General features: G+C 41.1%; 2 protein-coding genes across 9 annotated transcripts in view; one reads left to right on the forward strand and one right to left on the reverse strand.

The window, feature by feature from the left end:
* The window catches only part of CPM (carboxypeptidase M), a 34,832-nt gene extending 29,537 nt beyond the window's left edge, over positions 1-5,295 (forward strand). For all 4 annotated transcript variants that reach the window (XM_083463657.1, XM_083463658.1, XM_083463659.1 and 1 more), the window contains 2 exons: positions 4,274-4,422; positions 4,951-5,295. In XM_083463657.1, the coding sequence (XP_083319783.1) occupies positions 4,274-4,422; positions 4,951-5,190 (389 nt within the window). In that variant the 3' untranslated portion in view covers positions 5,191-5,295. The remainder of the gene's footprint in view (positions 1-4,273; positions 4,423-4,950) is intronic.
* An 844-nt stretch (positions 5,296-6,139) lies between these two features.
* Positions 6,140-20,683, reverse strand: MDM2 (MDM2 proto-oncogene). Of its 5 annotated transcripts, none has more exons than XM_083463641.1 (11): positions 20,404-20,683; positions 18,376-18,466; positions 18,067-18,141; positions 17,608-17,741; positions 15,628-15,677; positions 14,386-14,453; positions 14,205-14,265; positions 12,712-12,872; positions 9,987-10,136; positions 9,155-9,232; positions 6,140-8,023 (listed from the first exon to the last, which is right to left on the reverse strand). In XM_083463641.1, the coding sequence occupies exons 1-11, from the start codon at positions 20,406-20,408 to the stop codon at positions 7,472-7,474; spliced, it is 1,425 nt and encodes a 474-aa protein (XP_083319767.1). In that variant the 5' UTR covers positions 20,409-20,683; the 3' UTR covers positions 6,140-7,471. The 5 variants fall into 5 exon arrangements, with proteins under 5 accessions (XP_083319767.1, XP_083319771.1, XP_083319768.1 ...); XM_083463645.1 differs by having other exon boundaries at positions 20,566-20,650; XM_083463642.1 differs by lacking the exon at positions 20,404-20,683 and adding an exon at positions 18,856-19,379.
* Between the last annotated feature and the right edge of the window lie 1,475 nt (positions 20,684-22,158).

The following is a 22,158-nucleotide window of genomic DNA, read 5'->3' on the forward strand; positions in this document are numbered from 1 at the left end:
CAACCAGAGAATATTGAGAAGCAAAGCAGCTAGTAAGCCTGATCTTTATTAAACTGTTGCAACAGGGTGCTCCCCCCCCCCCCAGGAGAGAGGAGGAGGACCACAAACTATGTGTGCTTGCCCTTATAAAGCCATTTTGAAATTCCCTGCCCTGGAGCTCAAGACCACCCCTCCATACATCATACATACATCACAGAAGGGGTGTAACCCAAGACCACCCCTCACAAACATCATACCTACATCACAGAAACGGCGGTCTACAACAGAAATTTGAATCTTGTTTTTCCTGTCTGCCAGGTTATCTGATAATACCTTATCTGATTGCCTTTTCTGGTAGTCTGGCCATTCCTTTGAGATGGTAATCACCCAATTCCTGGGACAATGGGAAGGTTCCCTCACCCCCTCCCTCCTTGCAGAGAAACATTTGGTCAGTCTGGGAGTCAAAATGGTTTCAGGACTGTCTTCCTATGCTGCTTCAGACATGTGGTTTATATATTTATGTACAAGTTTGCTTGGTACATTTATGAACATTTATTTTATATATATAAGACCTTAAAATTTTTATTACACATGTTATGGAATAAGTTCCTTAAAGAGCAAAGAAGAAAACATCTCTGATAAATATTATTTACTGTAATAGTTTTTACAGATCTGCATGCAAGCACTTTAGTGTTTTAATTAGTATAGTAATTGCTTAGGAAGGGGGCTAAAAGTAAAGGATTTCTGATAATGTGTTGCCAGAAAGCGACCGAAAAGGTTTCAGTTCTGTTTCAGAGAACAAAGCAATTTTACCCAGTGAAAATAGTATGAGGATTGGTAGTGTTCAAGGAAGAGAGGAAGGAGTCAGTGACTCTGCCCATCAACTAGGGGACAGATGGGGAACCTGTGGCCCTCTGAATATAGTTAGGCTACAGCTCAAGTACTGAGCTAGTTGGGCTAATGGGAAACAGACAGCGACTGAAGTGAAAACAGATCAAACTGATGTGTACCAGGATTTGCAAAATCGAATTGAAACACAGCTGTTTTTTCAAAGCATGTTATGTGTACATACCTTTAGTGTTACAGAAGAGTACACTCCAGTGGCAATGTTCACGCATGACCCCTATTTACATGAGCAGGAAGCCATGTTTGTGTGCTATGTAGTGAAGCAACACTGCCCTCCCATGGATTGCCAGGGGCAAAACTTTTAAGCAGGCTAATACATCAAGTTCACTTCCAGACATGGCCTGTTCATTGAGCATTGCGTTCTGATTCGTTTTCAGAGGCAGTCATATGCACTCACATCATTTCGCCGTCACTCTCCTTATTTAATTTTTACGAATTGTTTTGTAGTGTAGATCCAGTTTAATTGTCCAACTTGGGTTTGCCACTGTGTGGTTGAATCCCACCCACAAAAGAGCAACAGTCTGGAATCAGCTTAATTCTGCTAATCCTAATATTCAGAATAAGGTTCTCCCCTCCTACAAAAACAAGTTTCTTCAAGTTCCCTTAATTTAAAACTAGGTTTTCTCTTCTGGCAGTGGTGGCTAACTTCAGGAAGTTTATTAGTATTATTGCAATTTATAAACATACAGATCACCATATTTTCTTCTTTAACGTACAAAACATACACAAATTCTGTTCATTCATCTATCTAATCTCATTTCACTAATAGTCGACTTCCTCCTACCCCTATTACAGCTTCTTTGTTTCTTTTTATTTCCTTATTTTTGTATTGCATTCTAACATGCTTTCATCCTTTTCCTTATAAATTACCGTATTTTTCGCCCTATAGGACGCAATTTTTCCCCCTCCAAAAATGAAGGAGGTGCATCCTATGGGGCGAATGCAGGCTTTTGCTGAAGCTTGGAGAGCGAGAGGGGTCGGTGCGCACCGACCCCTCTTGCTCTCCAGGCTTCAGGAACACATCCGCAGCCTAGGCAGCCCTACGGGAGGTCCGGCAGGGATGTCTAGGCTGAAGCAGAGCGCTCCCCGTGCCAGGCAGACATCCGCAGCGTGGGGAGCCTTGCAGGAGTTCCCCGCAAGGCTCCCCACGCTGCGGATAGCAGCCTGCTGCCCAGCGCGAGGGGCGCCCTGAAGCAGAGCGCTCCCCGCGCCAGGCAGACATCCGCAGCGTGGGGAGCCTTGCAGGAGTTCCCCGCAGGGCTCCCCACACTGCGGATAGCAGCCTGCCGCCCCGCGGGGGGGGGGGCGCCCTGATGCAGAGCGCCCCTCGCGTGGGGCAGACATCGGCCAGTCCCACAAGCTCGGGGAACAGCAGGGAGGCGCAGCGCCGCCATCCCGCTGTTCCTCGACCTGGTTCTGTTTCCCCGACCTGCTTTTGGGGGGGAAATAAAGGGAATTTCCCCCCCCTTTATTTCCCCCCAAAAAACTAGGTGCGTCCTATGGGACGAAAAATAGGGTATATTCCTCTTATTTTTTCTAATTCCATTTTGTAAAAACAAATCTATACACATCCAAATATTGCTTTGAGAACCATATTTACACAGATAATTTTTAAAACAATCCCATTTTTGTATTCGAGTGGTTTACTACCACCTCTATCAATTTGGCCAGCTCCACATATTAATATAATTTCATTTGCCACTCTTCCTTCATTGGCACCCGTTCTCCTTTCCAGTATTTGGCAACTAGAACTCTAGCCGCTGTGGTTGCGTCCAGAAACACTCTTTTGGGGTTTTTTAAAAGATATTTATGGTCATGATGCCCAGTAAGAAGGCCTCTGGCTTTTTAATAAATTTTTGTTTGAGCATTTTATTTACCTCTTTATAGACTATGTTCCAATTTTTTAAAATTTGGGGACAGGTCCACCACATGTGGAATAAGGTTCCTTCTTTTTGTTTACATCTCCAACATGTGTCCATGTTGTTTTTATATATTTTAGCCAATTCGCATGGGGTTATATACCACCGGTATATCATCTTCATAACATTTTATTTTATTAAATAGCAGACCATGAAATTTAAGTCTGTTTTCCATAGTCTTTCCCAATTTTCCATTAATATTGGATAGCCAAAGCCTTGTGCCCATTTCAGCATAACCTCCTACACTTCTTCATCTTTAAGTTGCCAACCTAATAATAATTTGTTTTTGATATTTTCCTATTGTTTATTAATACTACTTTCTCCAATTTTGATATGTTTCTCAAATCCATTTTCTTGTCTGATTTGAAGATTTCCTTCAATTGATAATACTGTTGCCAAGCCAATCCTACTTCAAGAAGTTTTTTGTTTTGTTATTACATAACTTTTTTTTACGGTTCCTGTGTTCCCTACTTTGATGCAAAGTTTTTCGTGCCCCTCCCATTTGTACATTAAAAAGAGACCAGATCCACATTGATATGCTCTCTGCAGGGGATTGATTGTGGATCAACACAGCCCTTGGCCCATAAAAGGTTAATTGCCCTTATGTTAAGGTATTTGTTGTCTGTACATTTCCCCCATACTTTGAATTTACAGATTTAATAAATTGGATAGTCAAGCTTTTTTCCTAACAAACAAACAAACAAACAAATTCTATCCAGTACAGTGGTACCTCGGGTTAAGTACTTAATTCATTCCGGAGGTCTGTACTTAACCTGAAACTGTTCTTAACCTGAAGCACCACTTTAGCTAATGGGGCCTCCTGCTGCAGCTGTGCTGCCGGAGCCCGATTTCTGTTCTCATCCTGAAGCAAAGTTTTTAACCTGAAGCACTATTTCTGGGTTAGCGGAGTCTGTAACCTGAAGCGTATGTAACCTGAAGCGTATGTAACCCGAGGTACCACTGTACAAGCAGTAGATAGTTCTTCCACTTCAGTGCTCCATACATGCATTGCCATGGCTTTTGTCCAGAACTTCCGTGGAATTGTAGAGGCATGTGCTAGTCTAGTTCTAAACTTCTAAGGAAGAATAGTGATTTTGCCTCCACCCCTCAAGAGAAGTGTTTTGGTTCTCTGTGAATATGTTGAGGAGGGGCAAGTTTGTCCCATTTATCTATACAAATTCACCATATCCATTATTATCCTTAAAGTAACTAAAGGTAAATTTCCTTCCCCAATAAAAATCAAAACATCAGCCCAAACATTTCTTCTTTTGGGGAATGTGCATACAATACCTTAGCAAGTGTTTAAACATGTTACTATAGAATGCATTCTGTGACAAAGGGCTGTTACTAGATTGCAAGTGGCTGTGCCATTTGCTCCTGTTGCTGTACTTCCTTGGCAGAAAACTTTTCTAGTTACATGCCAAAAACAAAAAGAAATGACTTCTTCCTCTTTTGACTTCTTGCCATAGGTGTAAAAGGTCGTGTTTTGGATGAGAATGACGAACCTGTTCCAGGTGTGATAGTAGAAGCTGTCGGAAGGAGACACATATGTCCTTACAGAACCAACAAAAATGGAGAATATTATCTTCTCCTCCTGCCTGGCACCTACACACTTAATGTAAGTCATCTTGTCTTAGACCTGCAAGCTGCTGTTCTAATAAACATGGCCAGAATCCCTAGACATTTATGCATGCAGGTTCTGTGCTCTTGTGGAGGGTGGGCTAGTTTTTCCTTCTGGTGCTAGTCCCCTTACACCTCATATGGGGACCAGGGCCTTAGGAGAGAAAGGGAACTGAAAACTCCTATGCAGCATTTTAGATCCCCAGAATGTGCAATTTAAGATAGTGGGACTGCTGTGCTGATATGGCATCACATACTTCTCTGCAATGTGGCCATGGAATTCTAGGCTCCATGACGGATTCAGCAAACACATGTCTAAAGGTCAATTTATGAATTAAAAAGATAATGCCATTTTTCCAAAAGCTTACCCTAGTGTTTAAAGGAGTGACTCGCTTACACTGAGGTCCTTTCCACACTTATATTAGGAGGGAAGAAATTTATATATATTCAGATTCCACTGTGTAATTAAAATGGTCTACATATTGACAAACTGCAAACATTTTTTCCTGTCTTTATTGGTCTTTAGGCAACAGCACCTGGCTCTAGCTCATTGCTACAGGAACTGCATATACCAGACGGCAGAGCACAGTTCAGTGCCCTCACGTATGACTTTGTTGTCCCCCATTTACAGACCAGACCCGAGCCTGCTTCATGCCCCACAGACCCCCTTTATTCTTCAGAGAATGATAAAAACCAATCTGCCACACTGAAGCCTGCTATTACCTCCTTGGTTTTAGTTAATATCTTTTATGCAGTGTTGAGATGAAACTTATGTGCATATATATTCATTCAAATGGACTGGACAATCTTCTCTTGACAATCAAAAATGGGTTATTTCAGTGTAATGTAATAAAGTACTGTATTACATAAAGTATACGTTTCTTAAAGAGAGAACAACTAAATGTGCTTTGTGCTTGCACAAAAATATGCAACGGAATTCGATTATTACAATTCACTATCCAGCAATTATGCTAATTTTTTATTAAGACATTTATGAACCACTTGGTTTCAATGTTTGATTCTACCAGAGGACTAAGCTACCTTCTTTTTCCAATTAGCACCTCATAAAAACGCATGAAGGCCTCCTAATGAGGATACCAAATTAGTACCATGAGGTTGCAATCCTAAACACAAGGGGGAGGGACCCTACTGGACATTACAAGACTAACTTCTGAGTACAGCTGGGTGGACTCTGTGTTTGGTTAGAATTACAACAAACTTCCATGCACGTTTATTCTGCCGTTACTAAAGCAGCATAGGGGGTACCAGTGGCCCCTCCAGGTGTCAACTTCCTTCAGTTCAAGCCAGTACTCAGGTATGAACAGGGTATCAATTTTCAGCGATTTACTAAAAAGATACAACACTGGTATTCAGTGCCATTGTTATGGTAGCCAAAGTTGGAGAAATCTCATGTGCAAAACCTTTGTAATAGTGTTTTGGATGCCCTCCTGATACAGAAACGGGTGGTTGGGAGAGATCATGACCCGTTCCTGCCCCTATACAAGAGGACACAGTGCATAAAAATAAGGAACCAAAATAAGCAATCTGCTATGCTCAAGTCCTGCTTGGCCGCCATGTGAACAAAATGCTGACCAGATGGGACCTTTGGTGTGATCCAGCGGACTCACGTCCTTAACATAAAATACAAAATGTTTTGATCGCATGATTTAAATACAGAAGGTAACAAGCCAGTTAGAGAAAGCAAACCAGTGAGATTTACTGAAAACTGGGGATTTGTTAAATTCAAATTTTGTACATTTATTGCACTGAATTTCAATATTTTACGTTTTGTTCAAATGAACTAAACACATTACAATGGCAAAAATGGAATGTTAAGTCTCTTGCCAACGAGACTAAGGATATACATTTAAAAATCATTTGAGGATGAAAACAAAATTTAATTTCAGTTTAACAGACTTTTAAACCTTTACCAGAGAAATGCAGATATGGTGGCTATGATTCAAATAACCCCTTTAAACACACTTCACTGGATTTTGCAGACTAGCTATTATTTTCCATCATCCAGGGAATACTGATTTCCCCCATTAACACTTCCTAATGGTCTTTGTTGCAGGCCTGGTAAAAGTGTGTAGGCTTCCAGAAAGGGTAACTGGAGATTTAGTGCTGGAGATCTGCTAGCTCTTCATTTAAAATGCTGCTCTCTACCTAGCCCTAGAGCAAATTTATTCCTCCTGCCTGAACCATGTATGTGCGAACACTGACATTAACACTAACAAAGCTGCACTGGCACAACCTGCCACCCCAAACTGCAAAGTCTTCAAATACACAAATGGAGACAAAAACTGTGGGCTGTAGCACGTATGAAGAAGATAAAGCAAATAAAAGGGGGAATGAAACTAGGTTAATTTGTATTCTTGAAAACGTAAGTAAAATATTTATTTAAAAAAGGGAGACTAACCAGGCTTCCATCTACCTTGGATTCAAACCATGCTTGAGGGACAAAAATGTTGTTTCTGCTAATAACCAGTTACAGTGCAATGGATTCCAGAGAGGAGGTGAAAGAAATACCCACAATCCCACAGCTTGCTTCTGATCCCTTAACCAAAGTTAAAAGATTATCAGTCTCTGCACAGAGTTTGCCCTACAGCCTTTTGACTAAAATCACTTTTCTGTAAATGCAAGATGTATCTAGTCTTCAAGCATGGTTGAAAACAATGGAAGCTAGTACACTTTTTTAAAAATGCTGTAATTTCAATCTCTTTTCTGAATAAAGAATGCAATTTTTAGACACAGAAGATTTGGACTGGAAGAATAAGACTAAAAAGATCTCACCACAAACACTAAATCCGTTCATTTGTTGCCATGCTTCCATACATCACTTTGCTTGGGCTAACTGTTTGCTACTGGGGCTAAAAAGGAGATTGTGAACATTACAATTAAACGCATCGGCTTCAGCACAATGTTGTCTCTTGTAGGAAAATCCTGTGAAGAAGGTATAAAAACTTTTGTAAACTTTCAATATTTTTTGTACAAAATTTTATTTTAGGGCTGTAGGGTTTCTTGAAGCAATTCTGCTTGTATCTCAGTTAGCAAAAATAAGTTAGCAGGATCATCTCAATTGGCTGCCTGCAGACCAAACAAGGCTTGTTCCGCTTCTTTAGCTTTTTTGCACATGTGAAACATGACAGGAGGTGTCCCGTCCTTCCGTGAACTATGCAACCATTTTTGGGCCGAGTTTGGCATATGACACAGGGCTCCACACCAGAAAGGGGTAAAACGAAATCAGTGCTTTCTTCTTTGTCTTCAGCCTCTTCCTTCTCAGGTTCTTTATAGTCTTCTTGGCTTCCACAAAGCATACTGCTAGATGTAGATGGCTGAGAATAGTCCTCACTTTTCTGAGAGTCAGAGCTCTGTTCTGAGTCATCCTCTGCTTCATCTTCAGGTGTTTTCCCTTTCTTACAGTCAGGAACATCAAAGCCCTCCTCGGGATCCAGTGGTGTGTCATCTTCAATTTTGCCCTCTACAGACTTTTCCGTCTTCTTCTCAGGAAGCCAGTCTTCCTGAAGAGCCCAGCATTTTGGGCAATGGCGTGGAAGAGGCGGGTTCATTTTATTGCACTTGGAGCACTTCCAATAATCCTGTAGTCAATTAGACATGAAACAGTTAAGCTACCATTTACCAAAATAAAAAAAGCAAAGATCAACCATTTTTCTCCTCTGCACAGTCAAAAAACATTGGTGATATCACCAGATTAAGACATACTGAAATCAGTGGCTCTATTTCAAGTATTACGAATACCGGATATCATATGCAGATATTACTACACCCACAAGGGGAGGAGGAAGGATACTCAAGATAGGAAGCATGGGCTGCAATCCCACTAGCCTTCAGCATCATATAAATATTAATTGTGCAGACTGTGGGCTAGCAGGTCTATCAATTTATGTTGCTCAACAGAGGAACAGTTGCACTAGCAGAAAATTGTTTTGCAAGATGTGCAACAAAGTTACCAGCAACTTGCTTATAGTTTTGTGCAACAACGTTCCATTGGTGCAAACCATTTCACCAGTGCTATACTGTACTGCCAAGCAACTTAGTGCTACAGTCAAATCTCAGCTCCTGAATGCCAAAAAAATGGAAGTAAATGCTCCGGTTTTCAAATGTTTTTTGGAAGCCAAACGTCCAACGCGGCTTTCGCTTGAGAGCAGGAAGCTCCTGCAACCAATCGGAAGCCGCGCCTTGGTTGTTGAACATTTCGGAAGTCAAACGGGCTTCTGGAACAGATTACATTCGACAACAGAGGTTTGACTGTAGTACATTGCATAAAACCCTTTGTCTAGCTGGCATCTACTAGGGAAAAACTGCATGACTAGTTGGCTCTTGTGCATTGCCTGGTCAAATCTGACCTATCTCATTGGTATGACACCCATAAATTATAAGAGATCAACAGTCTATTCCTACTGTCCAACATACCCAGTATTCCTAATGTTAGCTGCTTTTGATCTGCTATTTTAATGTTATTTGCTTTGGACATACCCATTTTCCAGCATAGCCTACCCACTAAAGCAACCTTTCCCAACCTAGCAGTCCAAAACATCTGGAATGCACAACTCCTATCAGCCTCAGCCAGCGTGGTCATGCGGTCTGTGGCTAATTGGAATTGTAGTCAAACATTCAGAGGGCGCCAGGTTGGGGAATGTTGCTCTAGCATATACAAAAACATCTAATTTAAAAAGCTGCAATTTACTCTAAATGAAGACGTTACTTACACCTGGTGAAATTTCAGGATCATCATCAAATGAATCCACATCACTGTCTTCAGTCTGATATATAGTTACCTCATACATCTGGTAGAAGAAAATGTTTAGATTCCAATTACACAAATATGCAAGGTGTCTGAACTCCAAAGAGACAAATTGTACAGGTGTAAACGTTGTATTTCTCTTCCATGAATTACTGAGGTATGATGCAACTGGTTCCAACACTGCAAAAGATCACTGTGGTCCTCTCTACCATTAAAATCAATTGACTCATGAATGGCTTCAATATGTATTGGGACTGTACTCATTTGATTCCAATCATACTTGAAGGTTGTGTTAAATGGAATCCGCTAGACAATACTATATCAAAAGGACAACTGCCGGACAATCTGCCAAACAATACTATATCAACAGGACAACATAATTTACCCTGTTGAGAAATTATGCAACTTTTTTTTTTTTTTTTTTGCAAAAACAAGTAACTGTAAAAACTGCAGAGGGGAAAGAGGATGGTATGAAAAATTGTCAGAAAGCTTAACAAAGACTTCAAGTCAGTCTCTATAATCATCTTTTTTTAACTATTTGTCAGATAACTATTTGTGCTTCCCAGAAACTTTTAGGAACTATAACAGTGGGGGGGGGGGGCTTACAAGAAAACCCATAAAGCATATTTGGAGAAGGTCCACAGGACAGTGGCAATCAGAGCACATATTTTGATTCAATTCCAGTTAAATGGATGTCATTGGAAAGGCTTTGGTCTAAGATGCGAGTGGCTGCCAGTCTGAGTCAAGTGTTCATAGATTTTCTTCACTACCATTCCAATTAACTTTAATTCTCCTACCTCATCATCCTCTTCTGTAAGCTCAGATTCTTCTTCATTGATACTGTAGTTTTCTGAACAGATAGATTCAACCTCAAACTCAACACTGAATTGATCTGAAACAGAATCCTCATCCAGCCAGTCCGCCGTTTCACTTAAGCTGTCATGATCCTGGAAGAGGTAATAATGTCCTTTTAGTCAAGTTTGTAACTAGAACTAACAGTAATGAAATTAATGGCTTTGAATTCCATAGATAGCCACCTATTTCTGTAAAATACATTGTTGAAATAATCATGGAAATAAGGGAAGAGCTGCTTGAAGAAACAGAAATAAACCTGTGTCAGTATGGGGAGACTAATCAATTGCAGCAAAATTCTGTGTAACTTGTTTTTATTTTCCAACCTGATTAGTTTGTTACCAGTCAGAGATGAATGAGCTGAGGCAGAATTCTAGTGAAGGCAAAGCTGATCTTTTATTATCTGTTGCAACAGTCTTTCTCTTCCCGTTCCCCCACCACTAGTCAGGAGGTGAAGGACCCAGAACAAGGAAAAACCCATCTTTTTAAAGGTTTGCATTTTTGGCATGGAGGAGGACACCCTCTTCTGCAAGTGTCAGGGTCACCTGGGATAAGTGTCATGGTTACATCACATACTAGGTGGAGTCAGGCAGACCGGGGTGTCAAATGCCTGAAGATCAGCATGTTTCACAAAGTTCCAGACAGAGTTTTCACAAAGTATTGACACTGAAAATAGAGCTTGGGGTAGTCAACATGGTAAGAGGATCCGGCAGGATCTGGAGATTGATTTTATGTAGAGTACCTCAGCAAACAGGGCAACCTTCTAGGGCAAGGGTCTGCAACGTTTAAGACAAAAAGAGCCACTTGGACCCGTTTCCGAAGAAAAAAAAACTGGGAGCCGCAAAACTCGTCATTATAAAAATAACTTTTTTGTCACTTTTTATTATTTCTTTGTTTGACCCCTCAGAATTACTCCTCCTCATAGAAATAAATGTTAAATTAAAAAGTTACCTTTTTTGTGTGTGTGTTCTTCACTCCCCTTCAAAACAGTGACCAGCGTACATGCCCCTTACAATGTAGCGGGCAGGCGACGTTGGAACGGTGCGTGACAGTGCCCGCCACAGTGGGGAGTGTCGGGGCGCACAATGCGCCTCCTCCCCTCACTAGTATCCGGAGCCGCGGGTTGCCGACCCCTGTTCTAGGGTGACTAACACGTTGCAGATTCTGGGAGCTTCCCTGATGGGCATCCTGCCAACATGACCCTAGGCTTCGGGGATTATGGACGACCCAAAGATTCTCACAATGCAATATAACATACACTATAGGCTCAAGAATAATACATTTACAAGTGATCTTATACCTAGTTTCTATATAGAAATTCAGGTTTTCCTTGTTTAAGCAGGCTAGAGTGAAAGTATCTGGCTTAAATGTTGAAGAAAGGTGAGGGCATGTGTAGGGTGGTACTTTGAGTCGACGTAAGGATATACTTATTTCATGTGCATCCTGGAGACGTGGCAGGGCATACAGCGATTAATAGAGAGGGGAAAAGGGGGATATGCAATGGGCATTTTTCTGGTAACAATCCTTCCTTTGGGAGCATGGTAAGCTTTTCCTATGATGGGCTACATATCACTGCATATTAGTAGCTGTCCAAATATGAACAGATTCTGATAACCAAAAATATGTACCACCATGTTAAATGTTTTGCTGCAATGACAATCTCCAGAAAAAAACATTATCAATGGGGTTTGAGAAAGAGAGAGCAAGCAGGGGTATGGGCCGCTGCACTGAAGAGATGAAACTGGAACAGTGGTTTACATGAACAGGCTGACACAGTGGGACATTATGAGTTATGTGTCTCAATTCACCCAGGCAGGTACAAAGTGATTTTAAGCTTTCAAGTTAGATCCTTATATTTGCTTTGACTAGGGTACTATACATTTCTGAAAACACTTAGCAGTAACAATAGTAGTGGTGAAACACATGTCATCCTAAAATGTCACTTAGAGCTCATTGTGTTTTAACAGCTCCCACCTAAGTATTCAAACACTAATTTCGCTACATAATTGGAAGAAGGTCATCCATATGGGAAAAGTTCAAACTTTAATAGTCAGCAATTCAGAGAAACTATCTCTTTTCTGATGCTGTTATTTCTGTTCAGCAGAATTTGGTTTCATCGTTGAAAATGGTCATAACCATTACCAAATGGAAAAGATTCAGGCTATGACCAAAACATATTGGGCGTGGGTGCAAATAGTTTTCAGTAGTTGTTCAAGTATTCTAGACAGCTTAGCACATAAAAAACCCATTAATGGACCTTACTGTTTCTGAATACATGAGATGACTGAATGCTTCCTGTATTTTATTTTATTTTGCTTTTTTTGGGGGGGGTGAAGAATAGCAAATTGCAGAGAAGGGTAGCCTAGAGAACTTCTCTCTGGCATACTACATTCTGTATACACGGGGACAATTCTACAGTACACTGGAAGGGCAGGTGAAAAAGAGGGCAGGGTTCCAGCTTGTTTAACAGCTGTGCAGAACAGGCAATTTCAGCAGGTAATTTGCACGACAAGCTATAACTTCTGAATTTCACTCTTCCACACAACTACGAAAAGTGCAGGAGCACTGTCCTCTATTTCATCTGGTGATACAATTTTAAGACACAATGAGAACCTAAAAAAAACGGGAGAGACTTAAAGAAAATAGTTTCCTCATGAAAGTACTACTTACCGGACTTGATGAAGAGCCTGTGGAACTGCTGATGTTGCTAAGATCACAAGGTAAACCGCTTACTACACACCATGAAAGACTTTCATCAAATGTAAGGGAAATGCTGTCTGATCTATGCCGTTTCAGTCTTTCATCATTCTTATCTTCTAAAGGACTTTCTTCTGCAGGATTAAAAAACCTCAACCTCTTAGCAAATACAGTGGTACATCAGGTTACAGATGCTTCAGGTTACAGACTCTGCTAACCCAGAAGTAGTACCTCGGGTTAAGAACTTTGCTTCAGGAAGAGAACAGAAATTGTGCAGCGGTGGTGCGGCAGCAGCGGGAGGCCCCATTAGCTAAAGTGGTACTTCAGGTTAAGAACAGTTTCATGTTAAGAACGGACCTCCGGAACGAATTAAGTTCTTAGCCCGAGGTGCCACTGTACTTCTACAAGCTTTGCAGTTCCTGATTTTGGTATGGGACTTCTTGGTTCAGTCTCTCTCTCCCTCTCTCTCCTTTCTGCCATGTTATCCCAAAGCATCCAAAAGTACTGATGCAATAATATAATTTTCATCACTCCACATTTACTGTATAGTGGAGTGCAATAATATAATTTTCATCACTCCACATTTACTGTATAGTGTTAGAAGCTTGCACAGAAGCCACTGGCATTCCACTGTAACAAGCACAGCAATTATATAGCACAATCAGATACATATCTACTCAGAAATCATTTAATTCAATGGTGCTTACACCCAGGTAAGTGAATATAGGACTGCAGCTGTAAAGATGCATAGGAAATTGTACATTTCAGGTGTTAGAAGAGATAATATGTAAATCTATGAGTGAGGTCCATATTCTCAGTACAGCACACTTGCTTTAAATAACTTTCTCAGTCTCAGGTCCCATTTGGGAAATGCAAATAATCACTTCCTCTACAATGCTATTATGGCAAATGCAAATAACTATAATGTACACAAGTACTGTTATGAATATTAAAGTAACAATTTCAAAAGGCTGAAGAAAACTGACAAGCAACTCAAATACAAACAGCTAACGTCAGAAGCACTTGTGGACAAGAAGATTTCAGTTTTCACAAGTTTCTTGGGTGATAAACTTAGCTGAAATAAGGATTATGTCCCCACAAAAGCTAGGGAAAAGCAGGAATCCAGAAGTGTTTTTTGCCCACACTGACATCCAGTTATAAGTAGGCAGCTATATGTCTGCTCATAAAGGATGGTAAGCTATGACAAGTTATCACCCAGCACACTGGAGTGAGATATGCAAAACAGAAGGTGTGGAACTTAGGCCATGGCTTGAAGGGTTGCTGTACTGGGATTTTCAAATAATCGCTTCCACCAAGACACCAGGGAACCAACCCTCATGCCTGAAGCAGCAAAAAGTCACTCTTCTCACAAACATTTAACTTTGTGTGTTATATCACTGACTTGAGTTTTGGATACCTGAGCTACTATAAGCACTGAAACAGATAAAGCAGAAGGCTGTGCTCACCTGTTTCACTGTGTGCTCTTCTCCTAGAAGAACTGGCTTCACTGGATTCCTGCACCGATTCCTGTTTAATTAAAAACAAACAAATAAGCCAAACCCCTCAGATATCTCTTTAATCTTTACCGTTCCAGATGTTACACTTCAAAGTATGGAAATAAAGAATGTAACGTGTAATTAAAATTACCTTTATAGTATTTCCATTTTCTACTTGCCACCTGGACTGATTCACAGATGTGTTAGAATTACTAGAGCCTTCAAAAAGAAATGCATATTGGAAGTCACCAAATAGGGACAGCAGGAGGTTCAAATACACATTTAAGAACAAACGGATTAATACACTGCAATTCCATAAATATAAATTGCTCAAAATCCTAATTCAGGAATACAGTATGCATTGGAGTAATGCACAAACATAGGTTATTACAATTTTTTTGCTGTTCACATAAGACAAATCAATGAAGCTTATTTATTGCTTTACATGAATTAATCCTCAAATTCAAGATATTTTCTATGTTCATCATTTAAAAACTGAATCCAACTAGAACATATTTTGAGAAATTTGGGTATAGAAAAGGTTTACAACTGGGAATCACACTTATATTTTGTATGATTTGTGCGTATGATTCACAAATGACAACAACTGCATGGTGGCAAGCAGGTGAATTCTGGAAGACTGGGTTCATCCAGACATTTGGATCGGTTCAGGACCTTAATTGTGGTATTTTAATGAGTGGAATACTAGTTCTATTTTCAAGCCACATGTGGGTAAATCAGCTTTCTTACGAGCTACTTATTCATCACCGTCCTAACTGTTCCTATTTATAATTCTTGGGAAAAGCCCAGCAGATAGGTATCTCAATCCAAATAATCCATTTTAGGTGGGGCAGTACAAACTCCCAGCTGTTCCTTTTATAGATTGTTGGTTCTAATTTTTCTTTTTTTAAAATATGTTTATTACATTTTCTGTTTTACGATTTCAAATAAACATTTTACATACTTAAAGATATCAGTGACTTCTCTTCTCCTCTTTCCATGGTTCATTTTACATATCTTATATCCCTGCATATTTTACAAAAACTATACCAATTGTTTTTCCATTATTACATCCATCAAAACCTATTTACACTGTTGAATTTATGTACGCAATTATTTTCCATATAGTTTCAGTTACAGCTGAAACAGTAATCCACAGGATACATGGATTATCCCCTTTACTATTTATTTGTTTTCCATCATGGAACCCAGGGCAGCATACATGAAGTTCTTGGGTAGTTACCAACCCAGGCACTATCCAGAAACTGACCTGCTTGGCTTCCTCAAGGTGATGTCAAACCAACCCAAATCAACTTTACTGTACAACTTAAAATTATCACGTCCTTCCCTCATCCAGGATAAAGAAAAGCATCATTATAGCAAACTAGCTTACCTTGCTGACTGACTGCTGTCAGGTTTTTAGAAATCATCAAACGTAGTTGCCTTAAAAAAAAAAAAAAAAGTTAAAAGTTTATGAACTAGATATTTATATGCTTTTGACACCTTGGTTAAAAAAACCCTGGACCCACCCCATGCCTAAAAGCAGTTCAAATTATGTGAACTTTCCCCTATCAATTACCTACCGTATTTTTCGCTCCATAAGACACACTTTTTTCCTCCTAAAAATAAGGGGAAATGTCTGTCCGTCTTAAGGAGCGAATGTGTGGTCGATTGCTGGCTCCCTTTCTGGCCCCGCCCCCTGGCCCAGGCCTCCATTGTTGAATGTTCTGCAGACGGAGGCTGTTTCCCCAGTGACATGTGACTGGCTGATTAGATTATCTGTCTGGAAACTGTAGAAACCGCTCCCTTTCCTTTCCTAAAGAAGCTGCAGAACTATGAATTGAACCCCATAAAAACAGGATTTTTTACCTTTGCAAAGTAAGCCCAACAACTTTGAGCTGATCCTCAAAAAAACGGGGCTTTTCCCCTTTGCAAAAGAAGCTGCACAACTGTGAGCTGATCACCCCAAAAATGGGGCTTCCCTCCTCTAAAAACTAGGTACCTCTTATGGTCAGGTGCGTCTTATGGAGCAAAATTTGTATATTAGCCTCAGATAAAATACAGAGGGTCATATTATATCAAGTGACCCAATATTTTTACCCCATGTCTTCCAATTTTCTTAATATGTTGTACACTTGTTGAATGATCAAAACTTAAGTTTAAATCTAAAATTTAAATGAAATGAAGTACTAACAATAATTATTTAAAAGTGTTACTTCTATCATGCAACAGCAAGCTATCACTCTGCTTTGAAACACATTTTTAAACGAAAAGCCTGACTAGCTTTTCAGATACCTTTTAATTGAATAATTTTCTAAAGAAATACCTGAAGTAACTGATATTATAGTTTGAAGTCTTGTTTATTCTGTTATATTTTACTCTAAGACCACCTGTTTATCCTAAAAAAACTCAATCAGGCAGACATGTACAAAATATTTTTTTCTTAATGTGATACCATTGAGATCCCAAGATGAAATTTTGCAGGTAGCTCTTAGAAATATTAATTAATACATTTTGGGGAATTTTTAATCATTAATTTTAATGACTTTTTAAATTTTTAAATGTTGTAACTTAACTTTAAAATTTAAAGTAAGCCCATCAAGTGACATATTATGTTAAAGCCCATGAAGTTCTGACCAGATTGGTATTTTTAGTTTTGAAACATCTCAATTCTGGGCTGAGTTTTTAAGGTTTTTGTGTAGTCTGGTGGCAAGGCCAAAACTGTAAAATTTTTGAAATTTAAAACCCTCATAACTCAAACATTGGATGAAATAAAAAATTAAAATTTTAGATTTAAACTTAGTTGTGATCATTCAACAAGTGTACAAAATATTAAGAAAATTGGAAGACATGAGGACAAAACCTGGATCATTTGATACTGATTGAACCTTATTATAAAGGCTTTGCTTACTTTACATCAATGCTTTCCTCCTTTTGTTCAGACTACTGAGATTGTTGGAGAGTAGAAGTTTAGAGTCATAATTCATTAACATAAGTAGTTCTCCAAACCAAAATTAAACACAAAAGTTAATTACTGTATGGGGACAACACAGTAAGTGGAATTCAGGTCTAAGAAATAAAGGCGCAGAACTGAACATCCCAGTCAACAGGCAACTCACAGGAGCATCTAAAGGTAGAATAAGCACTCTCCAAAGGTCTTAGATACAACAGGGCTTTTTCAATATGTAGGCCTGGTTCACACATCATGGTAAGCCAAACTGAGAACAAACCTTGGCTATAGATAGTGGTTAAGGAGAGCACTTGGTGTGTTGGGATAGAGGGTAGAAAACTGAATATCTGGCATGTAAGAATGTGCCAGTAAGATAACACATGTGCTCAGCATTTAACACCAGGCTGCAAAAAATATTTTTACCTGCATTCTTTTATAGAAAAACTCTGTACTCCAAAGATATCACCCAGAAGATCATTTGCACAGTGGACAATATGTTGCTGCTTTTCATCATACAAACGTTTAGACATAATATATTGACCAATATAGAACATTACCTGTAAGAGTAAACATAAAACAATGCACTTTTTTGTAATATAAGATCAACTAGCACACTTCCTAGTTGAGCTCAAGAATATTACTATACACATTTTAACTAAAATTGTTTCTCATCAAGCCGTAGCACAATCAAGAATTTGAACCTAAGGTTAAGTTATGTAGGTAAAAAGGCAGAACTGAGAAGAAACTACAGCGACAAACTTCTATTTAGCTTTTAAGCAGTTTTGTTTAATTGCCGTTTCATTTTTGTATCATTTTTTATTGATTGTTACAGGTTATATATTAAGTTTCACCACAATATTCTCTGCAATAACCGTAACTTACCTCCTTCATAGTAAAAGTCTCCTTTTCTGCACCAGCAAGCTTCAGAAGTTGCAGCAGCAACGGCTTGGGTTTAACCTGGAAACATAAAAAGACGCAGCTCTATTTAATCGGTGATGTTCCTGTTCAAGATTTTTTTTTTTTGGGGGGGAGGCGGTAGCACCGTAACAAAACGAAACAAAAACCCCACAAAGGAAGAGGCAAATCCTTTAAATGAAACGGGTTTGCGTGGTCCTAGCAGGTTTCCTGCAAACCTAAAAATCAAACATTTGCACAAGAGTCCCCGAGGCAAAGGCTCCCCCGAATACTGACCAACTTTTCCGGACGCGTTTGGCTGCTGCCAGATGTGCCCTCGATGGGCTGGTCGGTAGTAGAGGCCATCTTAGTCGTATTGCACGTTTCCCTGTGAGGATTAGAAGGAAGTTCGGTTAGGTTCAGCGGTTACGGGTTTATGTCCGTCCGTCCCCCCCAAGGTGTCCCCGCCAACAAGCGGAGCCGCATAAAGCCCTCCGGTCGCCCGTCTCCTCACCCGGGTTAGACCGCCGCTTCAGAAAGAAACGCAGCGAAAGGCCCCGCCTGGGGTCGAGTATGAAGAGCGTCGCCTACCGGCCGGCCTACGACTTCGGCCGGGGCAAGTCCGGGCTTCGCTCCCCTGGCTGGCCGCGGCCCGACATGCCCGAGCATGACTCGCAAGATCAACACTGAGTCAGGCGGGAGGGGAGCCACGCCGCCGCCATTGGATCCTCCTCCCCACATAAACATACACACTGCCCTTTCCCTCCTTCTCCATACCTCAACGGGTCCCCCTCAGGAAGGGCCCTCGCCTCAGTTCTCCCAGGCAGGCTCCGCTTCACCCACCCACACGCAGGGAAAGGCACGCGTCTACCTCAACGGCCGAGGAGGCCGAATTCCACGCCGAAGGCCGCCATTTCAGGCCCGACAACACGGCCATGCCCTGCCTGGGTTTTGCCGCGGCGCGAGCAACTGGCTTCTCGGGGCGGCGTCTCTCGAGCGCCCCCGTCGGCCCTGCCCAACCCGGCAGCCGGTTCTTTGCGCCAGTGGCGCGCTTCACGGCCTTTCCTGCAGTGTTTCGGGGGCCGTTTTCCCCCCGTCGGTAGGGTGCGTGTTGAAGAGGGCCTATTCCGAAGGAACTGTCGAATACATTGTTCGTGAAATGCCGCCGCGGCCTTGTCTTTCAAGGAGCCTGTCCCGACGGGCGGGCAGGCTGGTTCCTCCTTGGCGCCTCGCGGGATGGGAGGGTGGCGACGTGGTGCCTCTGCTGCAAGGCGGCCTCCTTACTGCCATGCTGCGCTTATACCAGAGACAGTAATTGGCTGTGCTCTTCACTTGTAGTGGCGGTGTGTGTGTGGAGATTTAAAGTCCTGGGTATGTGTGTTGTTTACAACGCTGAACATTCCTGCGGTTGGGACCCCGCTACGCAGGTGAGACTCCTCTTCCAACCTATATTCTCATCTCTAGCCCAGATCAGACCATTAAAGTGACACATGCAGCTGCATATGCGCCACAGTCATATATACACACACGCTCAAACCCTCAAACTGATTCTGTGCGTTTGTTTTGTGTTACCAGAAAAATGCCCATTGCATGCCCCCCCCCCACTTTCTGGTTTCTATACATCTTGTTTTGTGCCGCTCTGCGTCCCACCACATGTCCCCAGGATGCACATAAAGTGCGCCCTTATGTCGCCCAAAGCACCACACTACATATGCTCTCCAAGGAATCCACCCTGCTCTCCCTTACCTGTTTGTCTGGTTCTAATTGAGGCATGGGTCCCCCACCCTTTCTTCATCATTTAAGCCAGCTACTTTCACTCTAGCCTTATTAAAAACAAGGAAAAGTTTAATTTCTCTATGGAACAATGTATAGAATTGTTTAATAAATGTCTACACCCTCCATAATCCCCCTTGCCTGAGATCATGTAGGCTGCTACCTGTTGGTTTAATTAAGGTTGCAAACCTGCACCTAGTTTCCTTAAGTAAGCCCCACTGCGTTCAGTGGGAATTACTTTTGAGTAGACAGTGCAGAAGACCGCAGTGTAACTGTGCTATTATCAGCTAAAGAGAGGAGCGGGTAGTAGGTATGCCCCAAACAGTCAAGATCCGCTAATGGTTAGCAAGAGTTGATCCCCAAAGACAACGACCACACTTCTAGCAGGTTCAGGTTAGATATGGACACTGTGCAAACACTACATCCAAAACAAACTAGGTTATATGGATAAAAAGGGGATGGGGCAGATAGAACAGGGAGAATGCAAAATTAGAACAAGAAATAATACTTTTGTACTTTTTTACTTCCATTTAAAACCTGTTCATGACTCACCTCATTAGCCCTTATCAGCCAACATTCATAGAAACATTGAATTGTAGAGTATGGATCCCAATGGTCATATAGTCCAACCCCCTGCAATGCAGAAATTCTGCCCACAGCCATCCCTGGGTGGGATTGAACCACCAACCTTCTGGTTAACAGTGACATACTGACCCATTGCGCCAGGCTCAATTATGGGCAAGTGTTCTTCTAACCTCTGCCCTTTCCTCCAGCAGCCCTTGAGATTTTATCAAGTTGGAAAAACTAGCTTACTTTTGAAACAGGATTTTAAAGGAGGAAGTTGGAAGGTGGGGCAACAAATTATATTGCTTCTGCGAGCAGAATGCTGAAGGCTATAGCTTGTGAAAGAAGTCACAAGGTCTTAAAAAAAAAAAGAGAGGGCTGTCCCAGCTAAGTCACACACCAGGCTAAACGGCATTTCAGAAATTATTAAGATGTTTTTGCTTTTTAAAAAACCCCAGCAGTCATGTTGTCAATGAGGAAGTTAGCTTTCTGAACAAATTGGCATCTTGTAGAAACACGACATGAAAACAAAGTCAGTGAATTGAGAGAGAAATGCTAGTTACTTAAGCATAGTTACCCACCAACCACTAAAAGTACTAAAGTTGCTTGTAACATAATGAACACTCCTCATTTTGGCATCTCCTGTGGAGAACCACCATGGTGACAGTGTGCTTGCTTTAGTGTTACCCTAAGTGCGCACAGTACCCAAGCATAAGCCATGCAAACTCGAGTCCATGTCATGCATAATGGATTGTGCAGTTTTCAACTGTTTGTACAGGTGAAGGGATAGCAATAGGAGGCAAAGGTCTTGTTTGCGAGGTAAAAGGTAAAGGACCCCTGGACAGTAAAGTCCAGTCAAAGGCGATTATGGGGTTGTGGCACTCATCTTACTTTCAGGCTGAGGAAGCCAGTGTTTGTCCACAGACAGCTTTCTGGGTCATGACTAAACCGCTTCTGGCGCAACGGAACACCGTGACAGAAACCAGAGTGCATGGAAACACCATTTACCTTCCTGCCACAGCAATACCTATTTATCTATTTGCACTGGAGTGCTTTTGAACTGCTAGGTTGGCAGGAGCTGGGACAGAGCAACAGGAGCTCACCCCATTGTGGGGATTTGAACCAACCTTCCGATCGGCAAGCCCAAGAGGCTCTGTGGTTTAGACCACAGCGCCACCCGCGTCCCAGTAAATCAGGATACCCAAGAGTTGCAGATCAGATAATCCTACTCTGATGCATAATAATAATAATAATAATAATAATAATAATAATAATAATAATAATAATTATTTGTTGGAAGCCGCCCAGAGTGACTGGGGAAACCCAGCCAGATGGGCGGGGTATAAATTCATTATTATTATTATTATTATTAATGAAACAAGTTTCTGGCAAGGTTGATTAAACAGCTGAGTTTCACAAGGGATCCATGAAGAAAGTTTAGACAAATTTCCCAAACAAAGCTGAAGACATAAACATCATTAGGAGCACACTCTGTTCTAATAAGTGCATCAAGTAGATTAGGTAAACTAGTGGAAAAGTGCCATGTATTTAATTGGGTGCGAAATCATGTCATTTGTACTGACATCTGATTCCAAATATTTATTGTGTCTTATAACATCAGGCTCAATTCACTTAGATTTCCAAACCCCCAACCCATCATGGGTTTTGACCCATGTTAGATGGGGATTCAGTTCCCTAATTTCTGATGCAAATTCCAGAGATTTCCCCTCAACTCATCACCTC

The sequence above is a fragment of the Podarcis liolepis genome (genome assembly GCF_965112155.1).
Source record: "Podarcis liolepis genome assembly, chromosome: 10".
Lineage (NCBI taxonomy): Eukaryota > Metazoa > Chordata > Lepidosauria > Squamata > Lacertidae > Podarcis > Podarcis liolepis.

Bases quoted from the DNA above. Each gene is read 5' to 3' on its own strand.
- MDM2 (XM_083463641.1), bottom strand. The intron at 15,678-17,607 runs GTAAAAATATTT...TTTTTTTTTAAG, and splicing joins TTTTCTATAAAAGAATGCAG to GCAACTACGTTTGATGATTT. The intron at 14,454-15,627 runs GTAAGCTAGTTT...TTCTTTTTGAAG, and splicing joins GACAGCAGTCAGTCAGCAAG to GCTCTAGTAATTCTAACACA.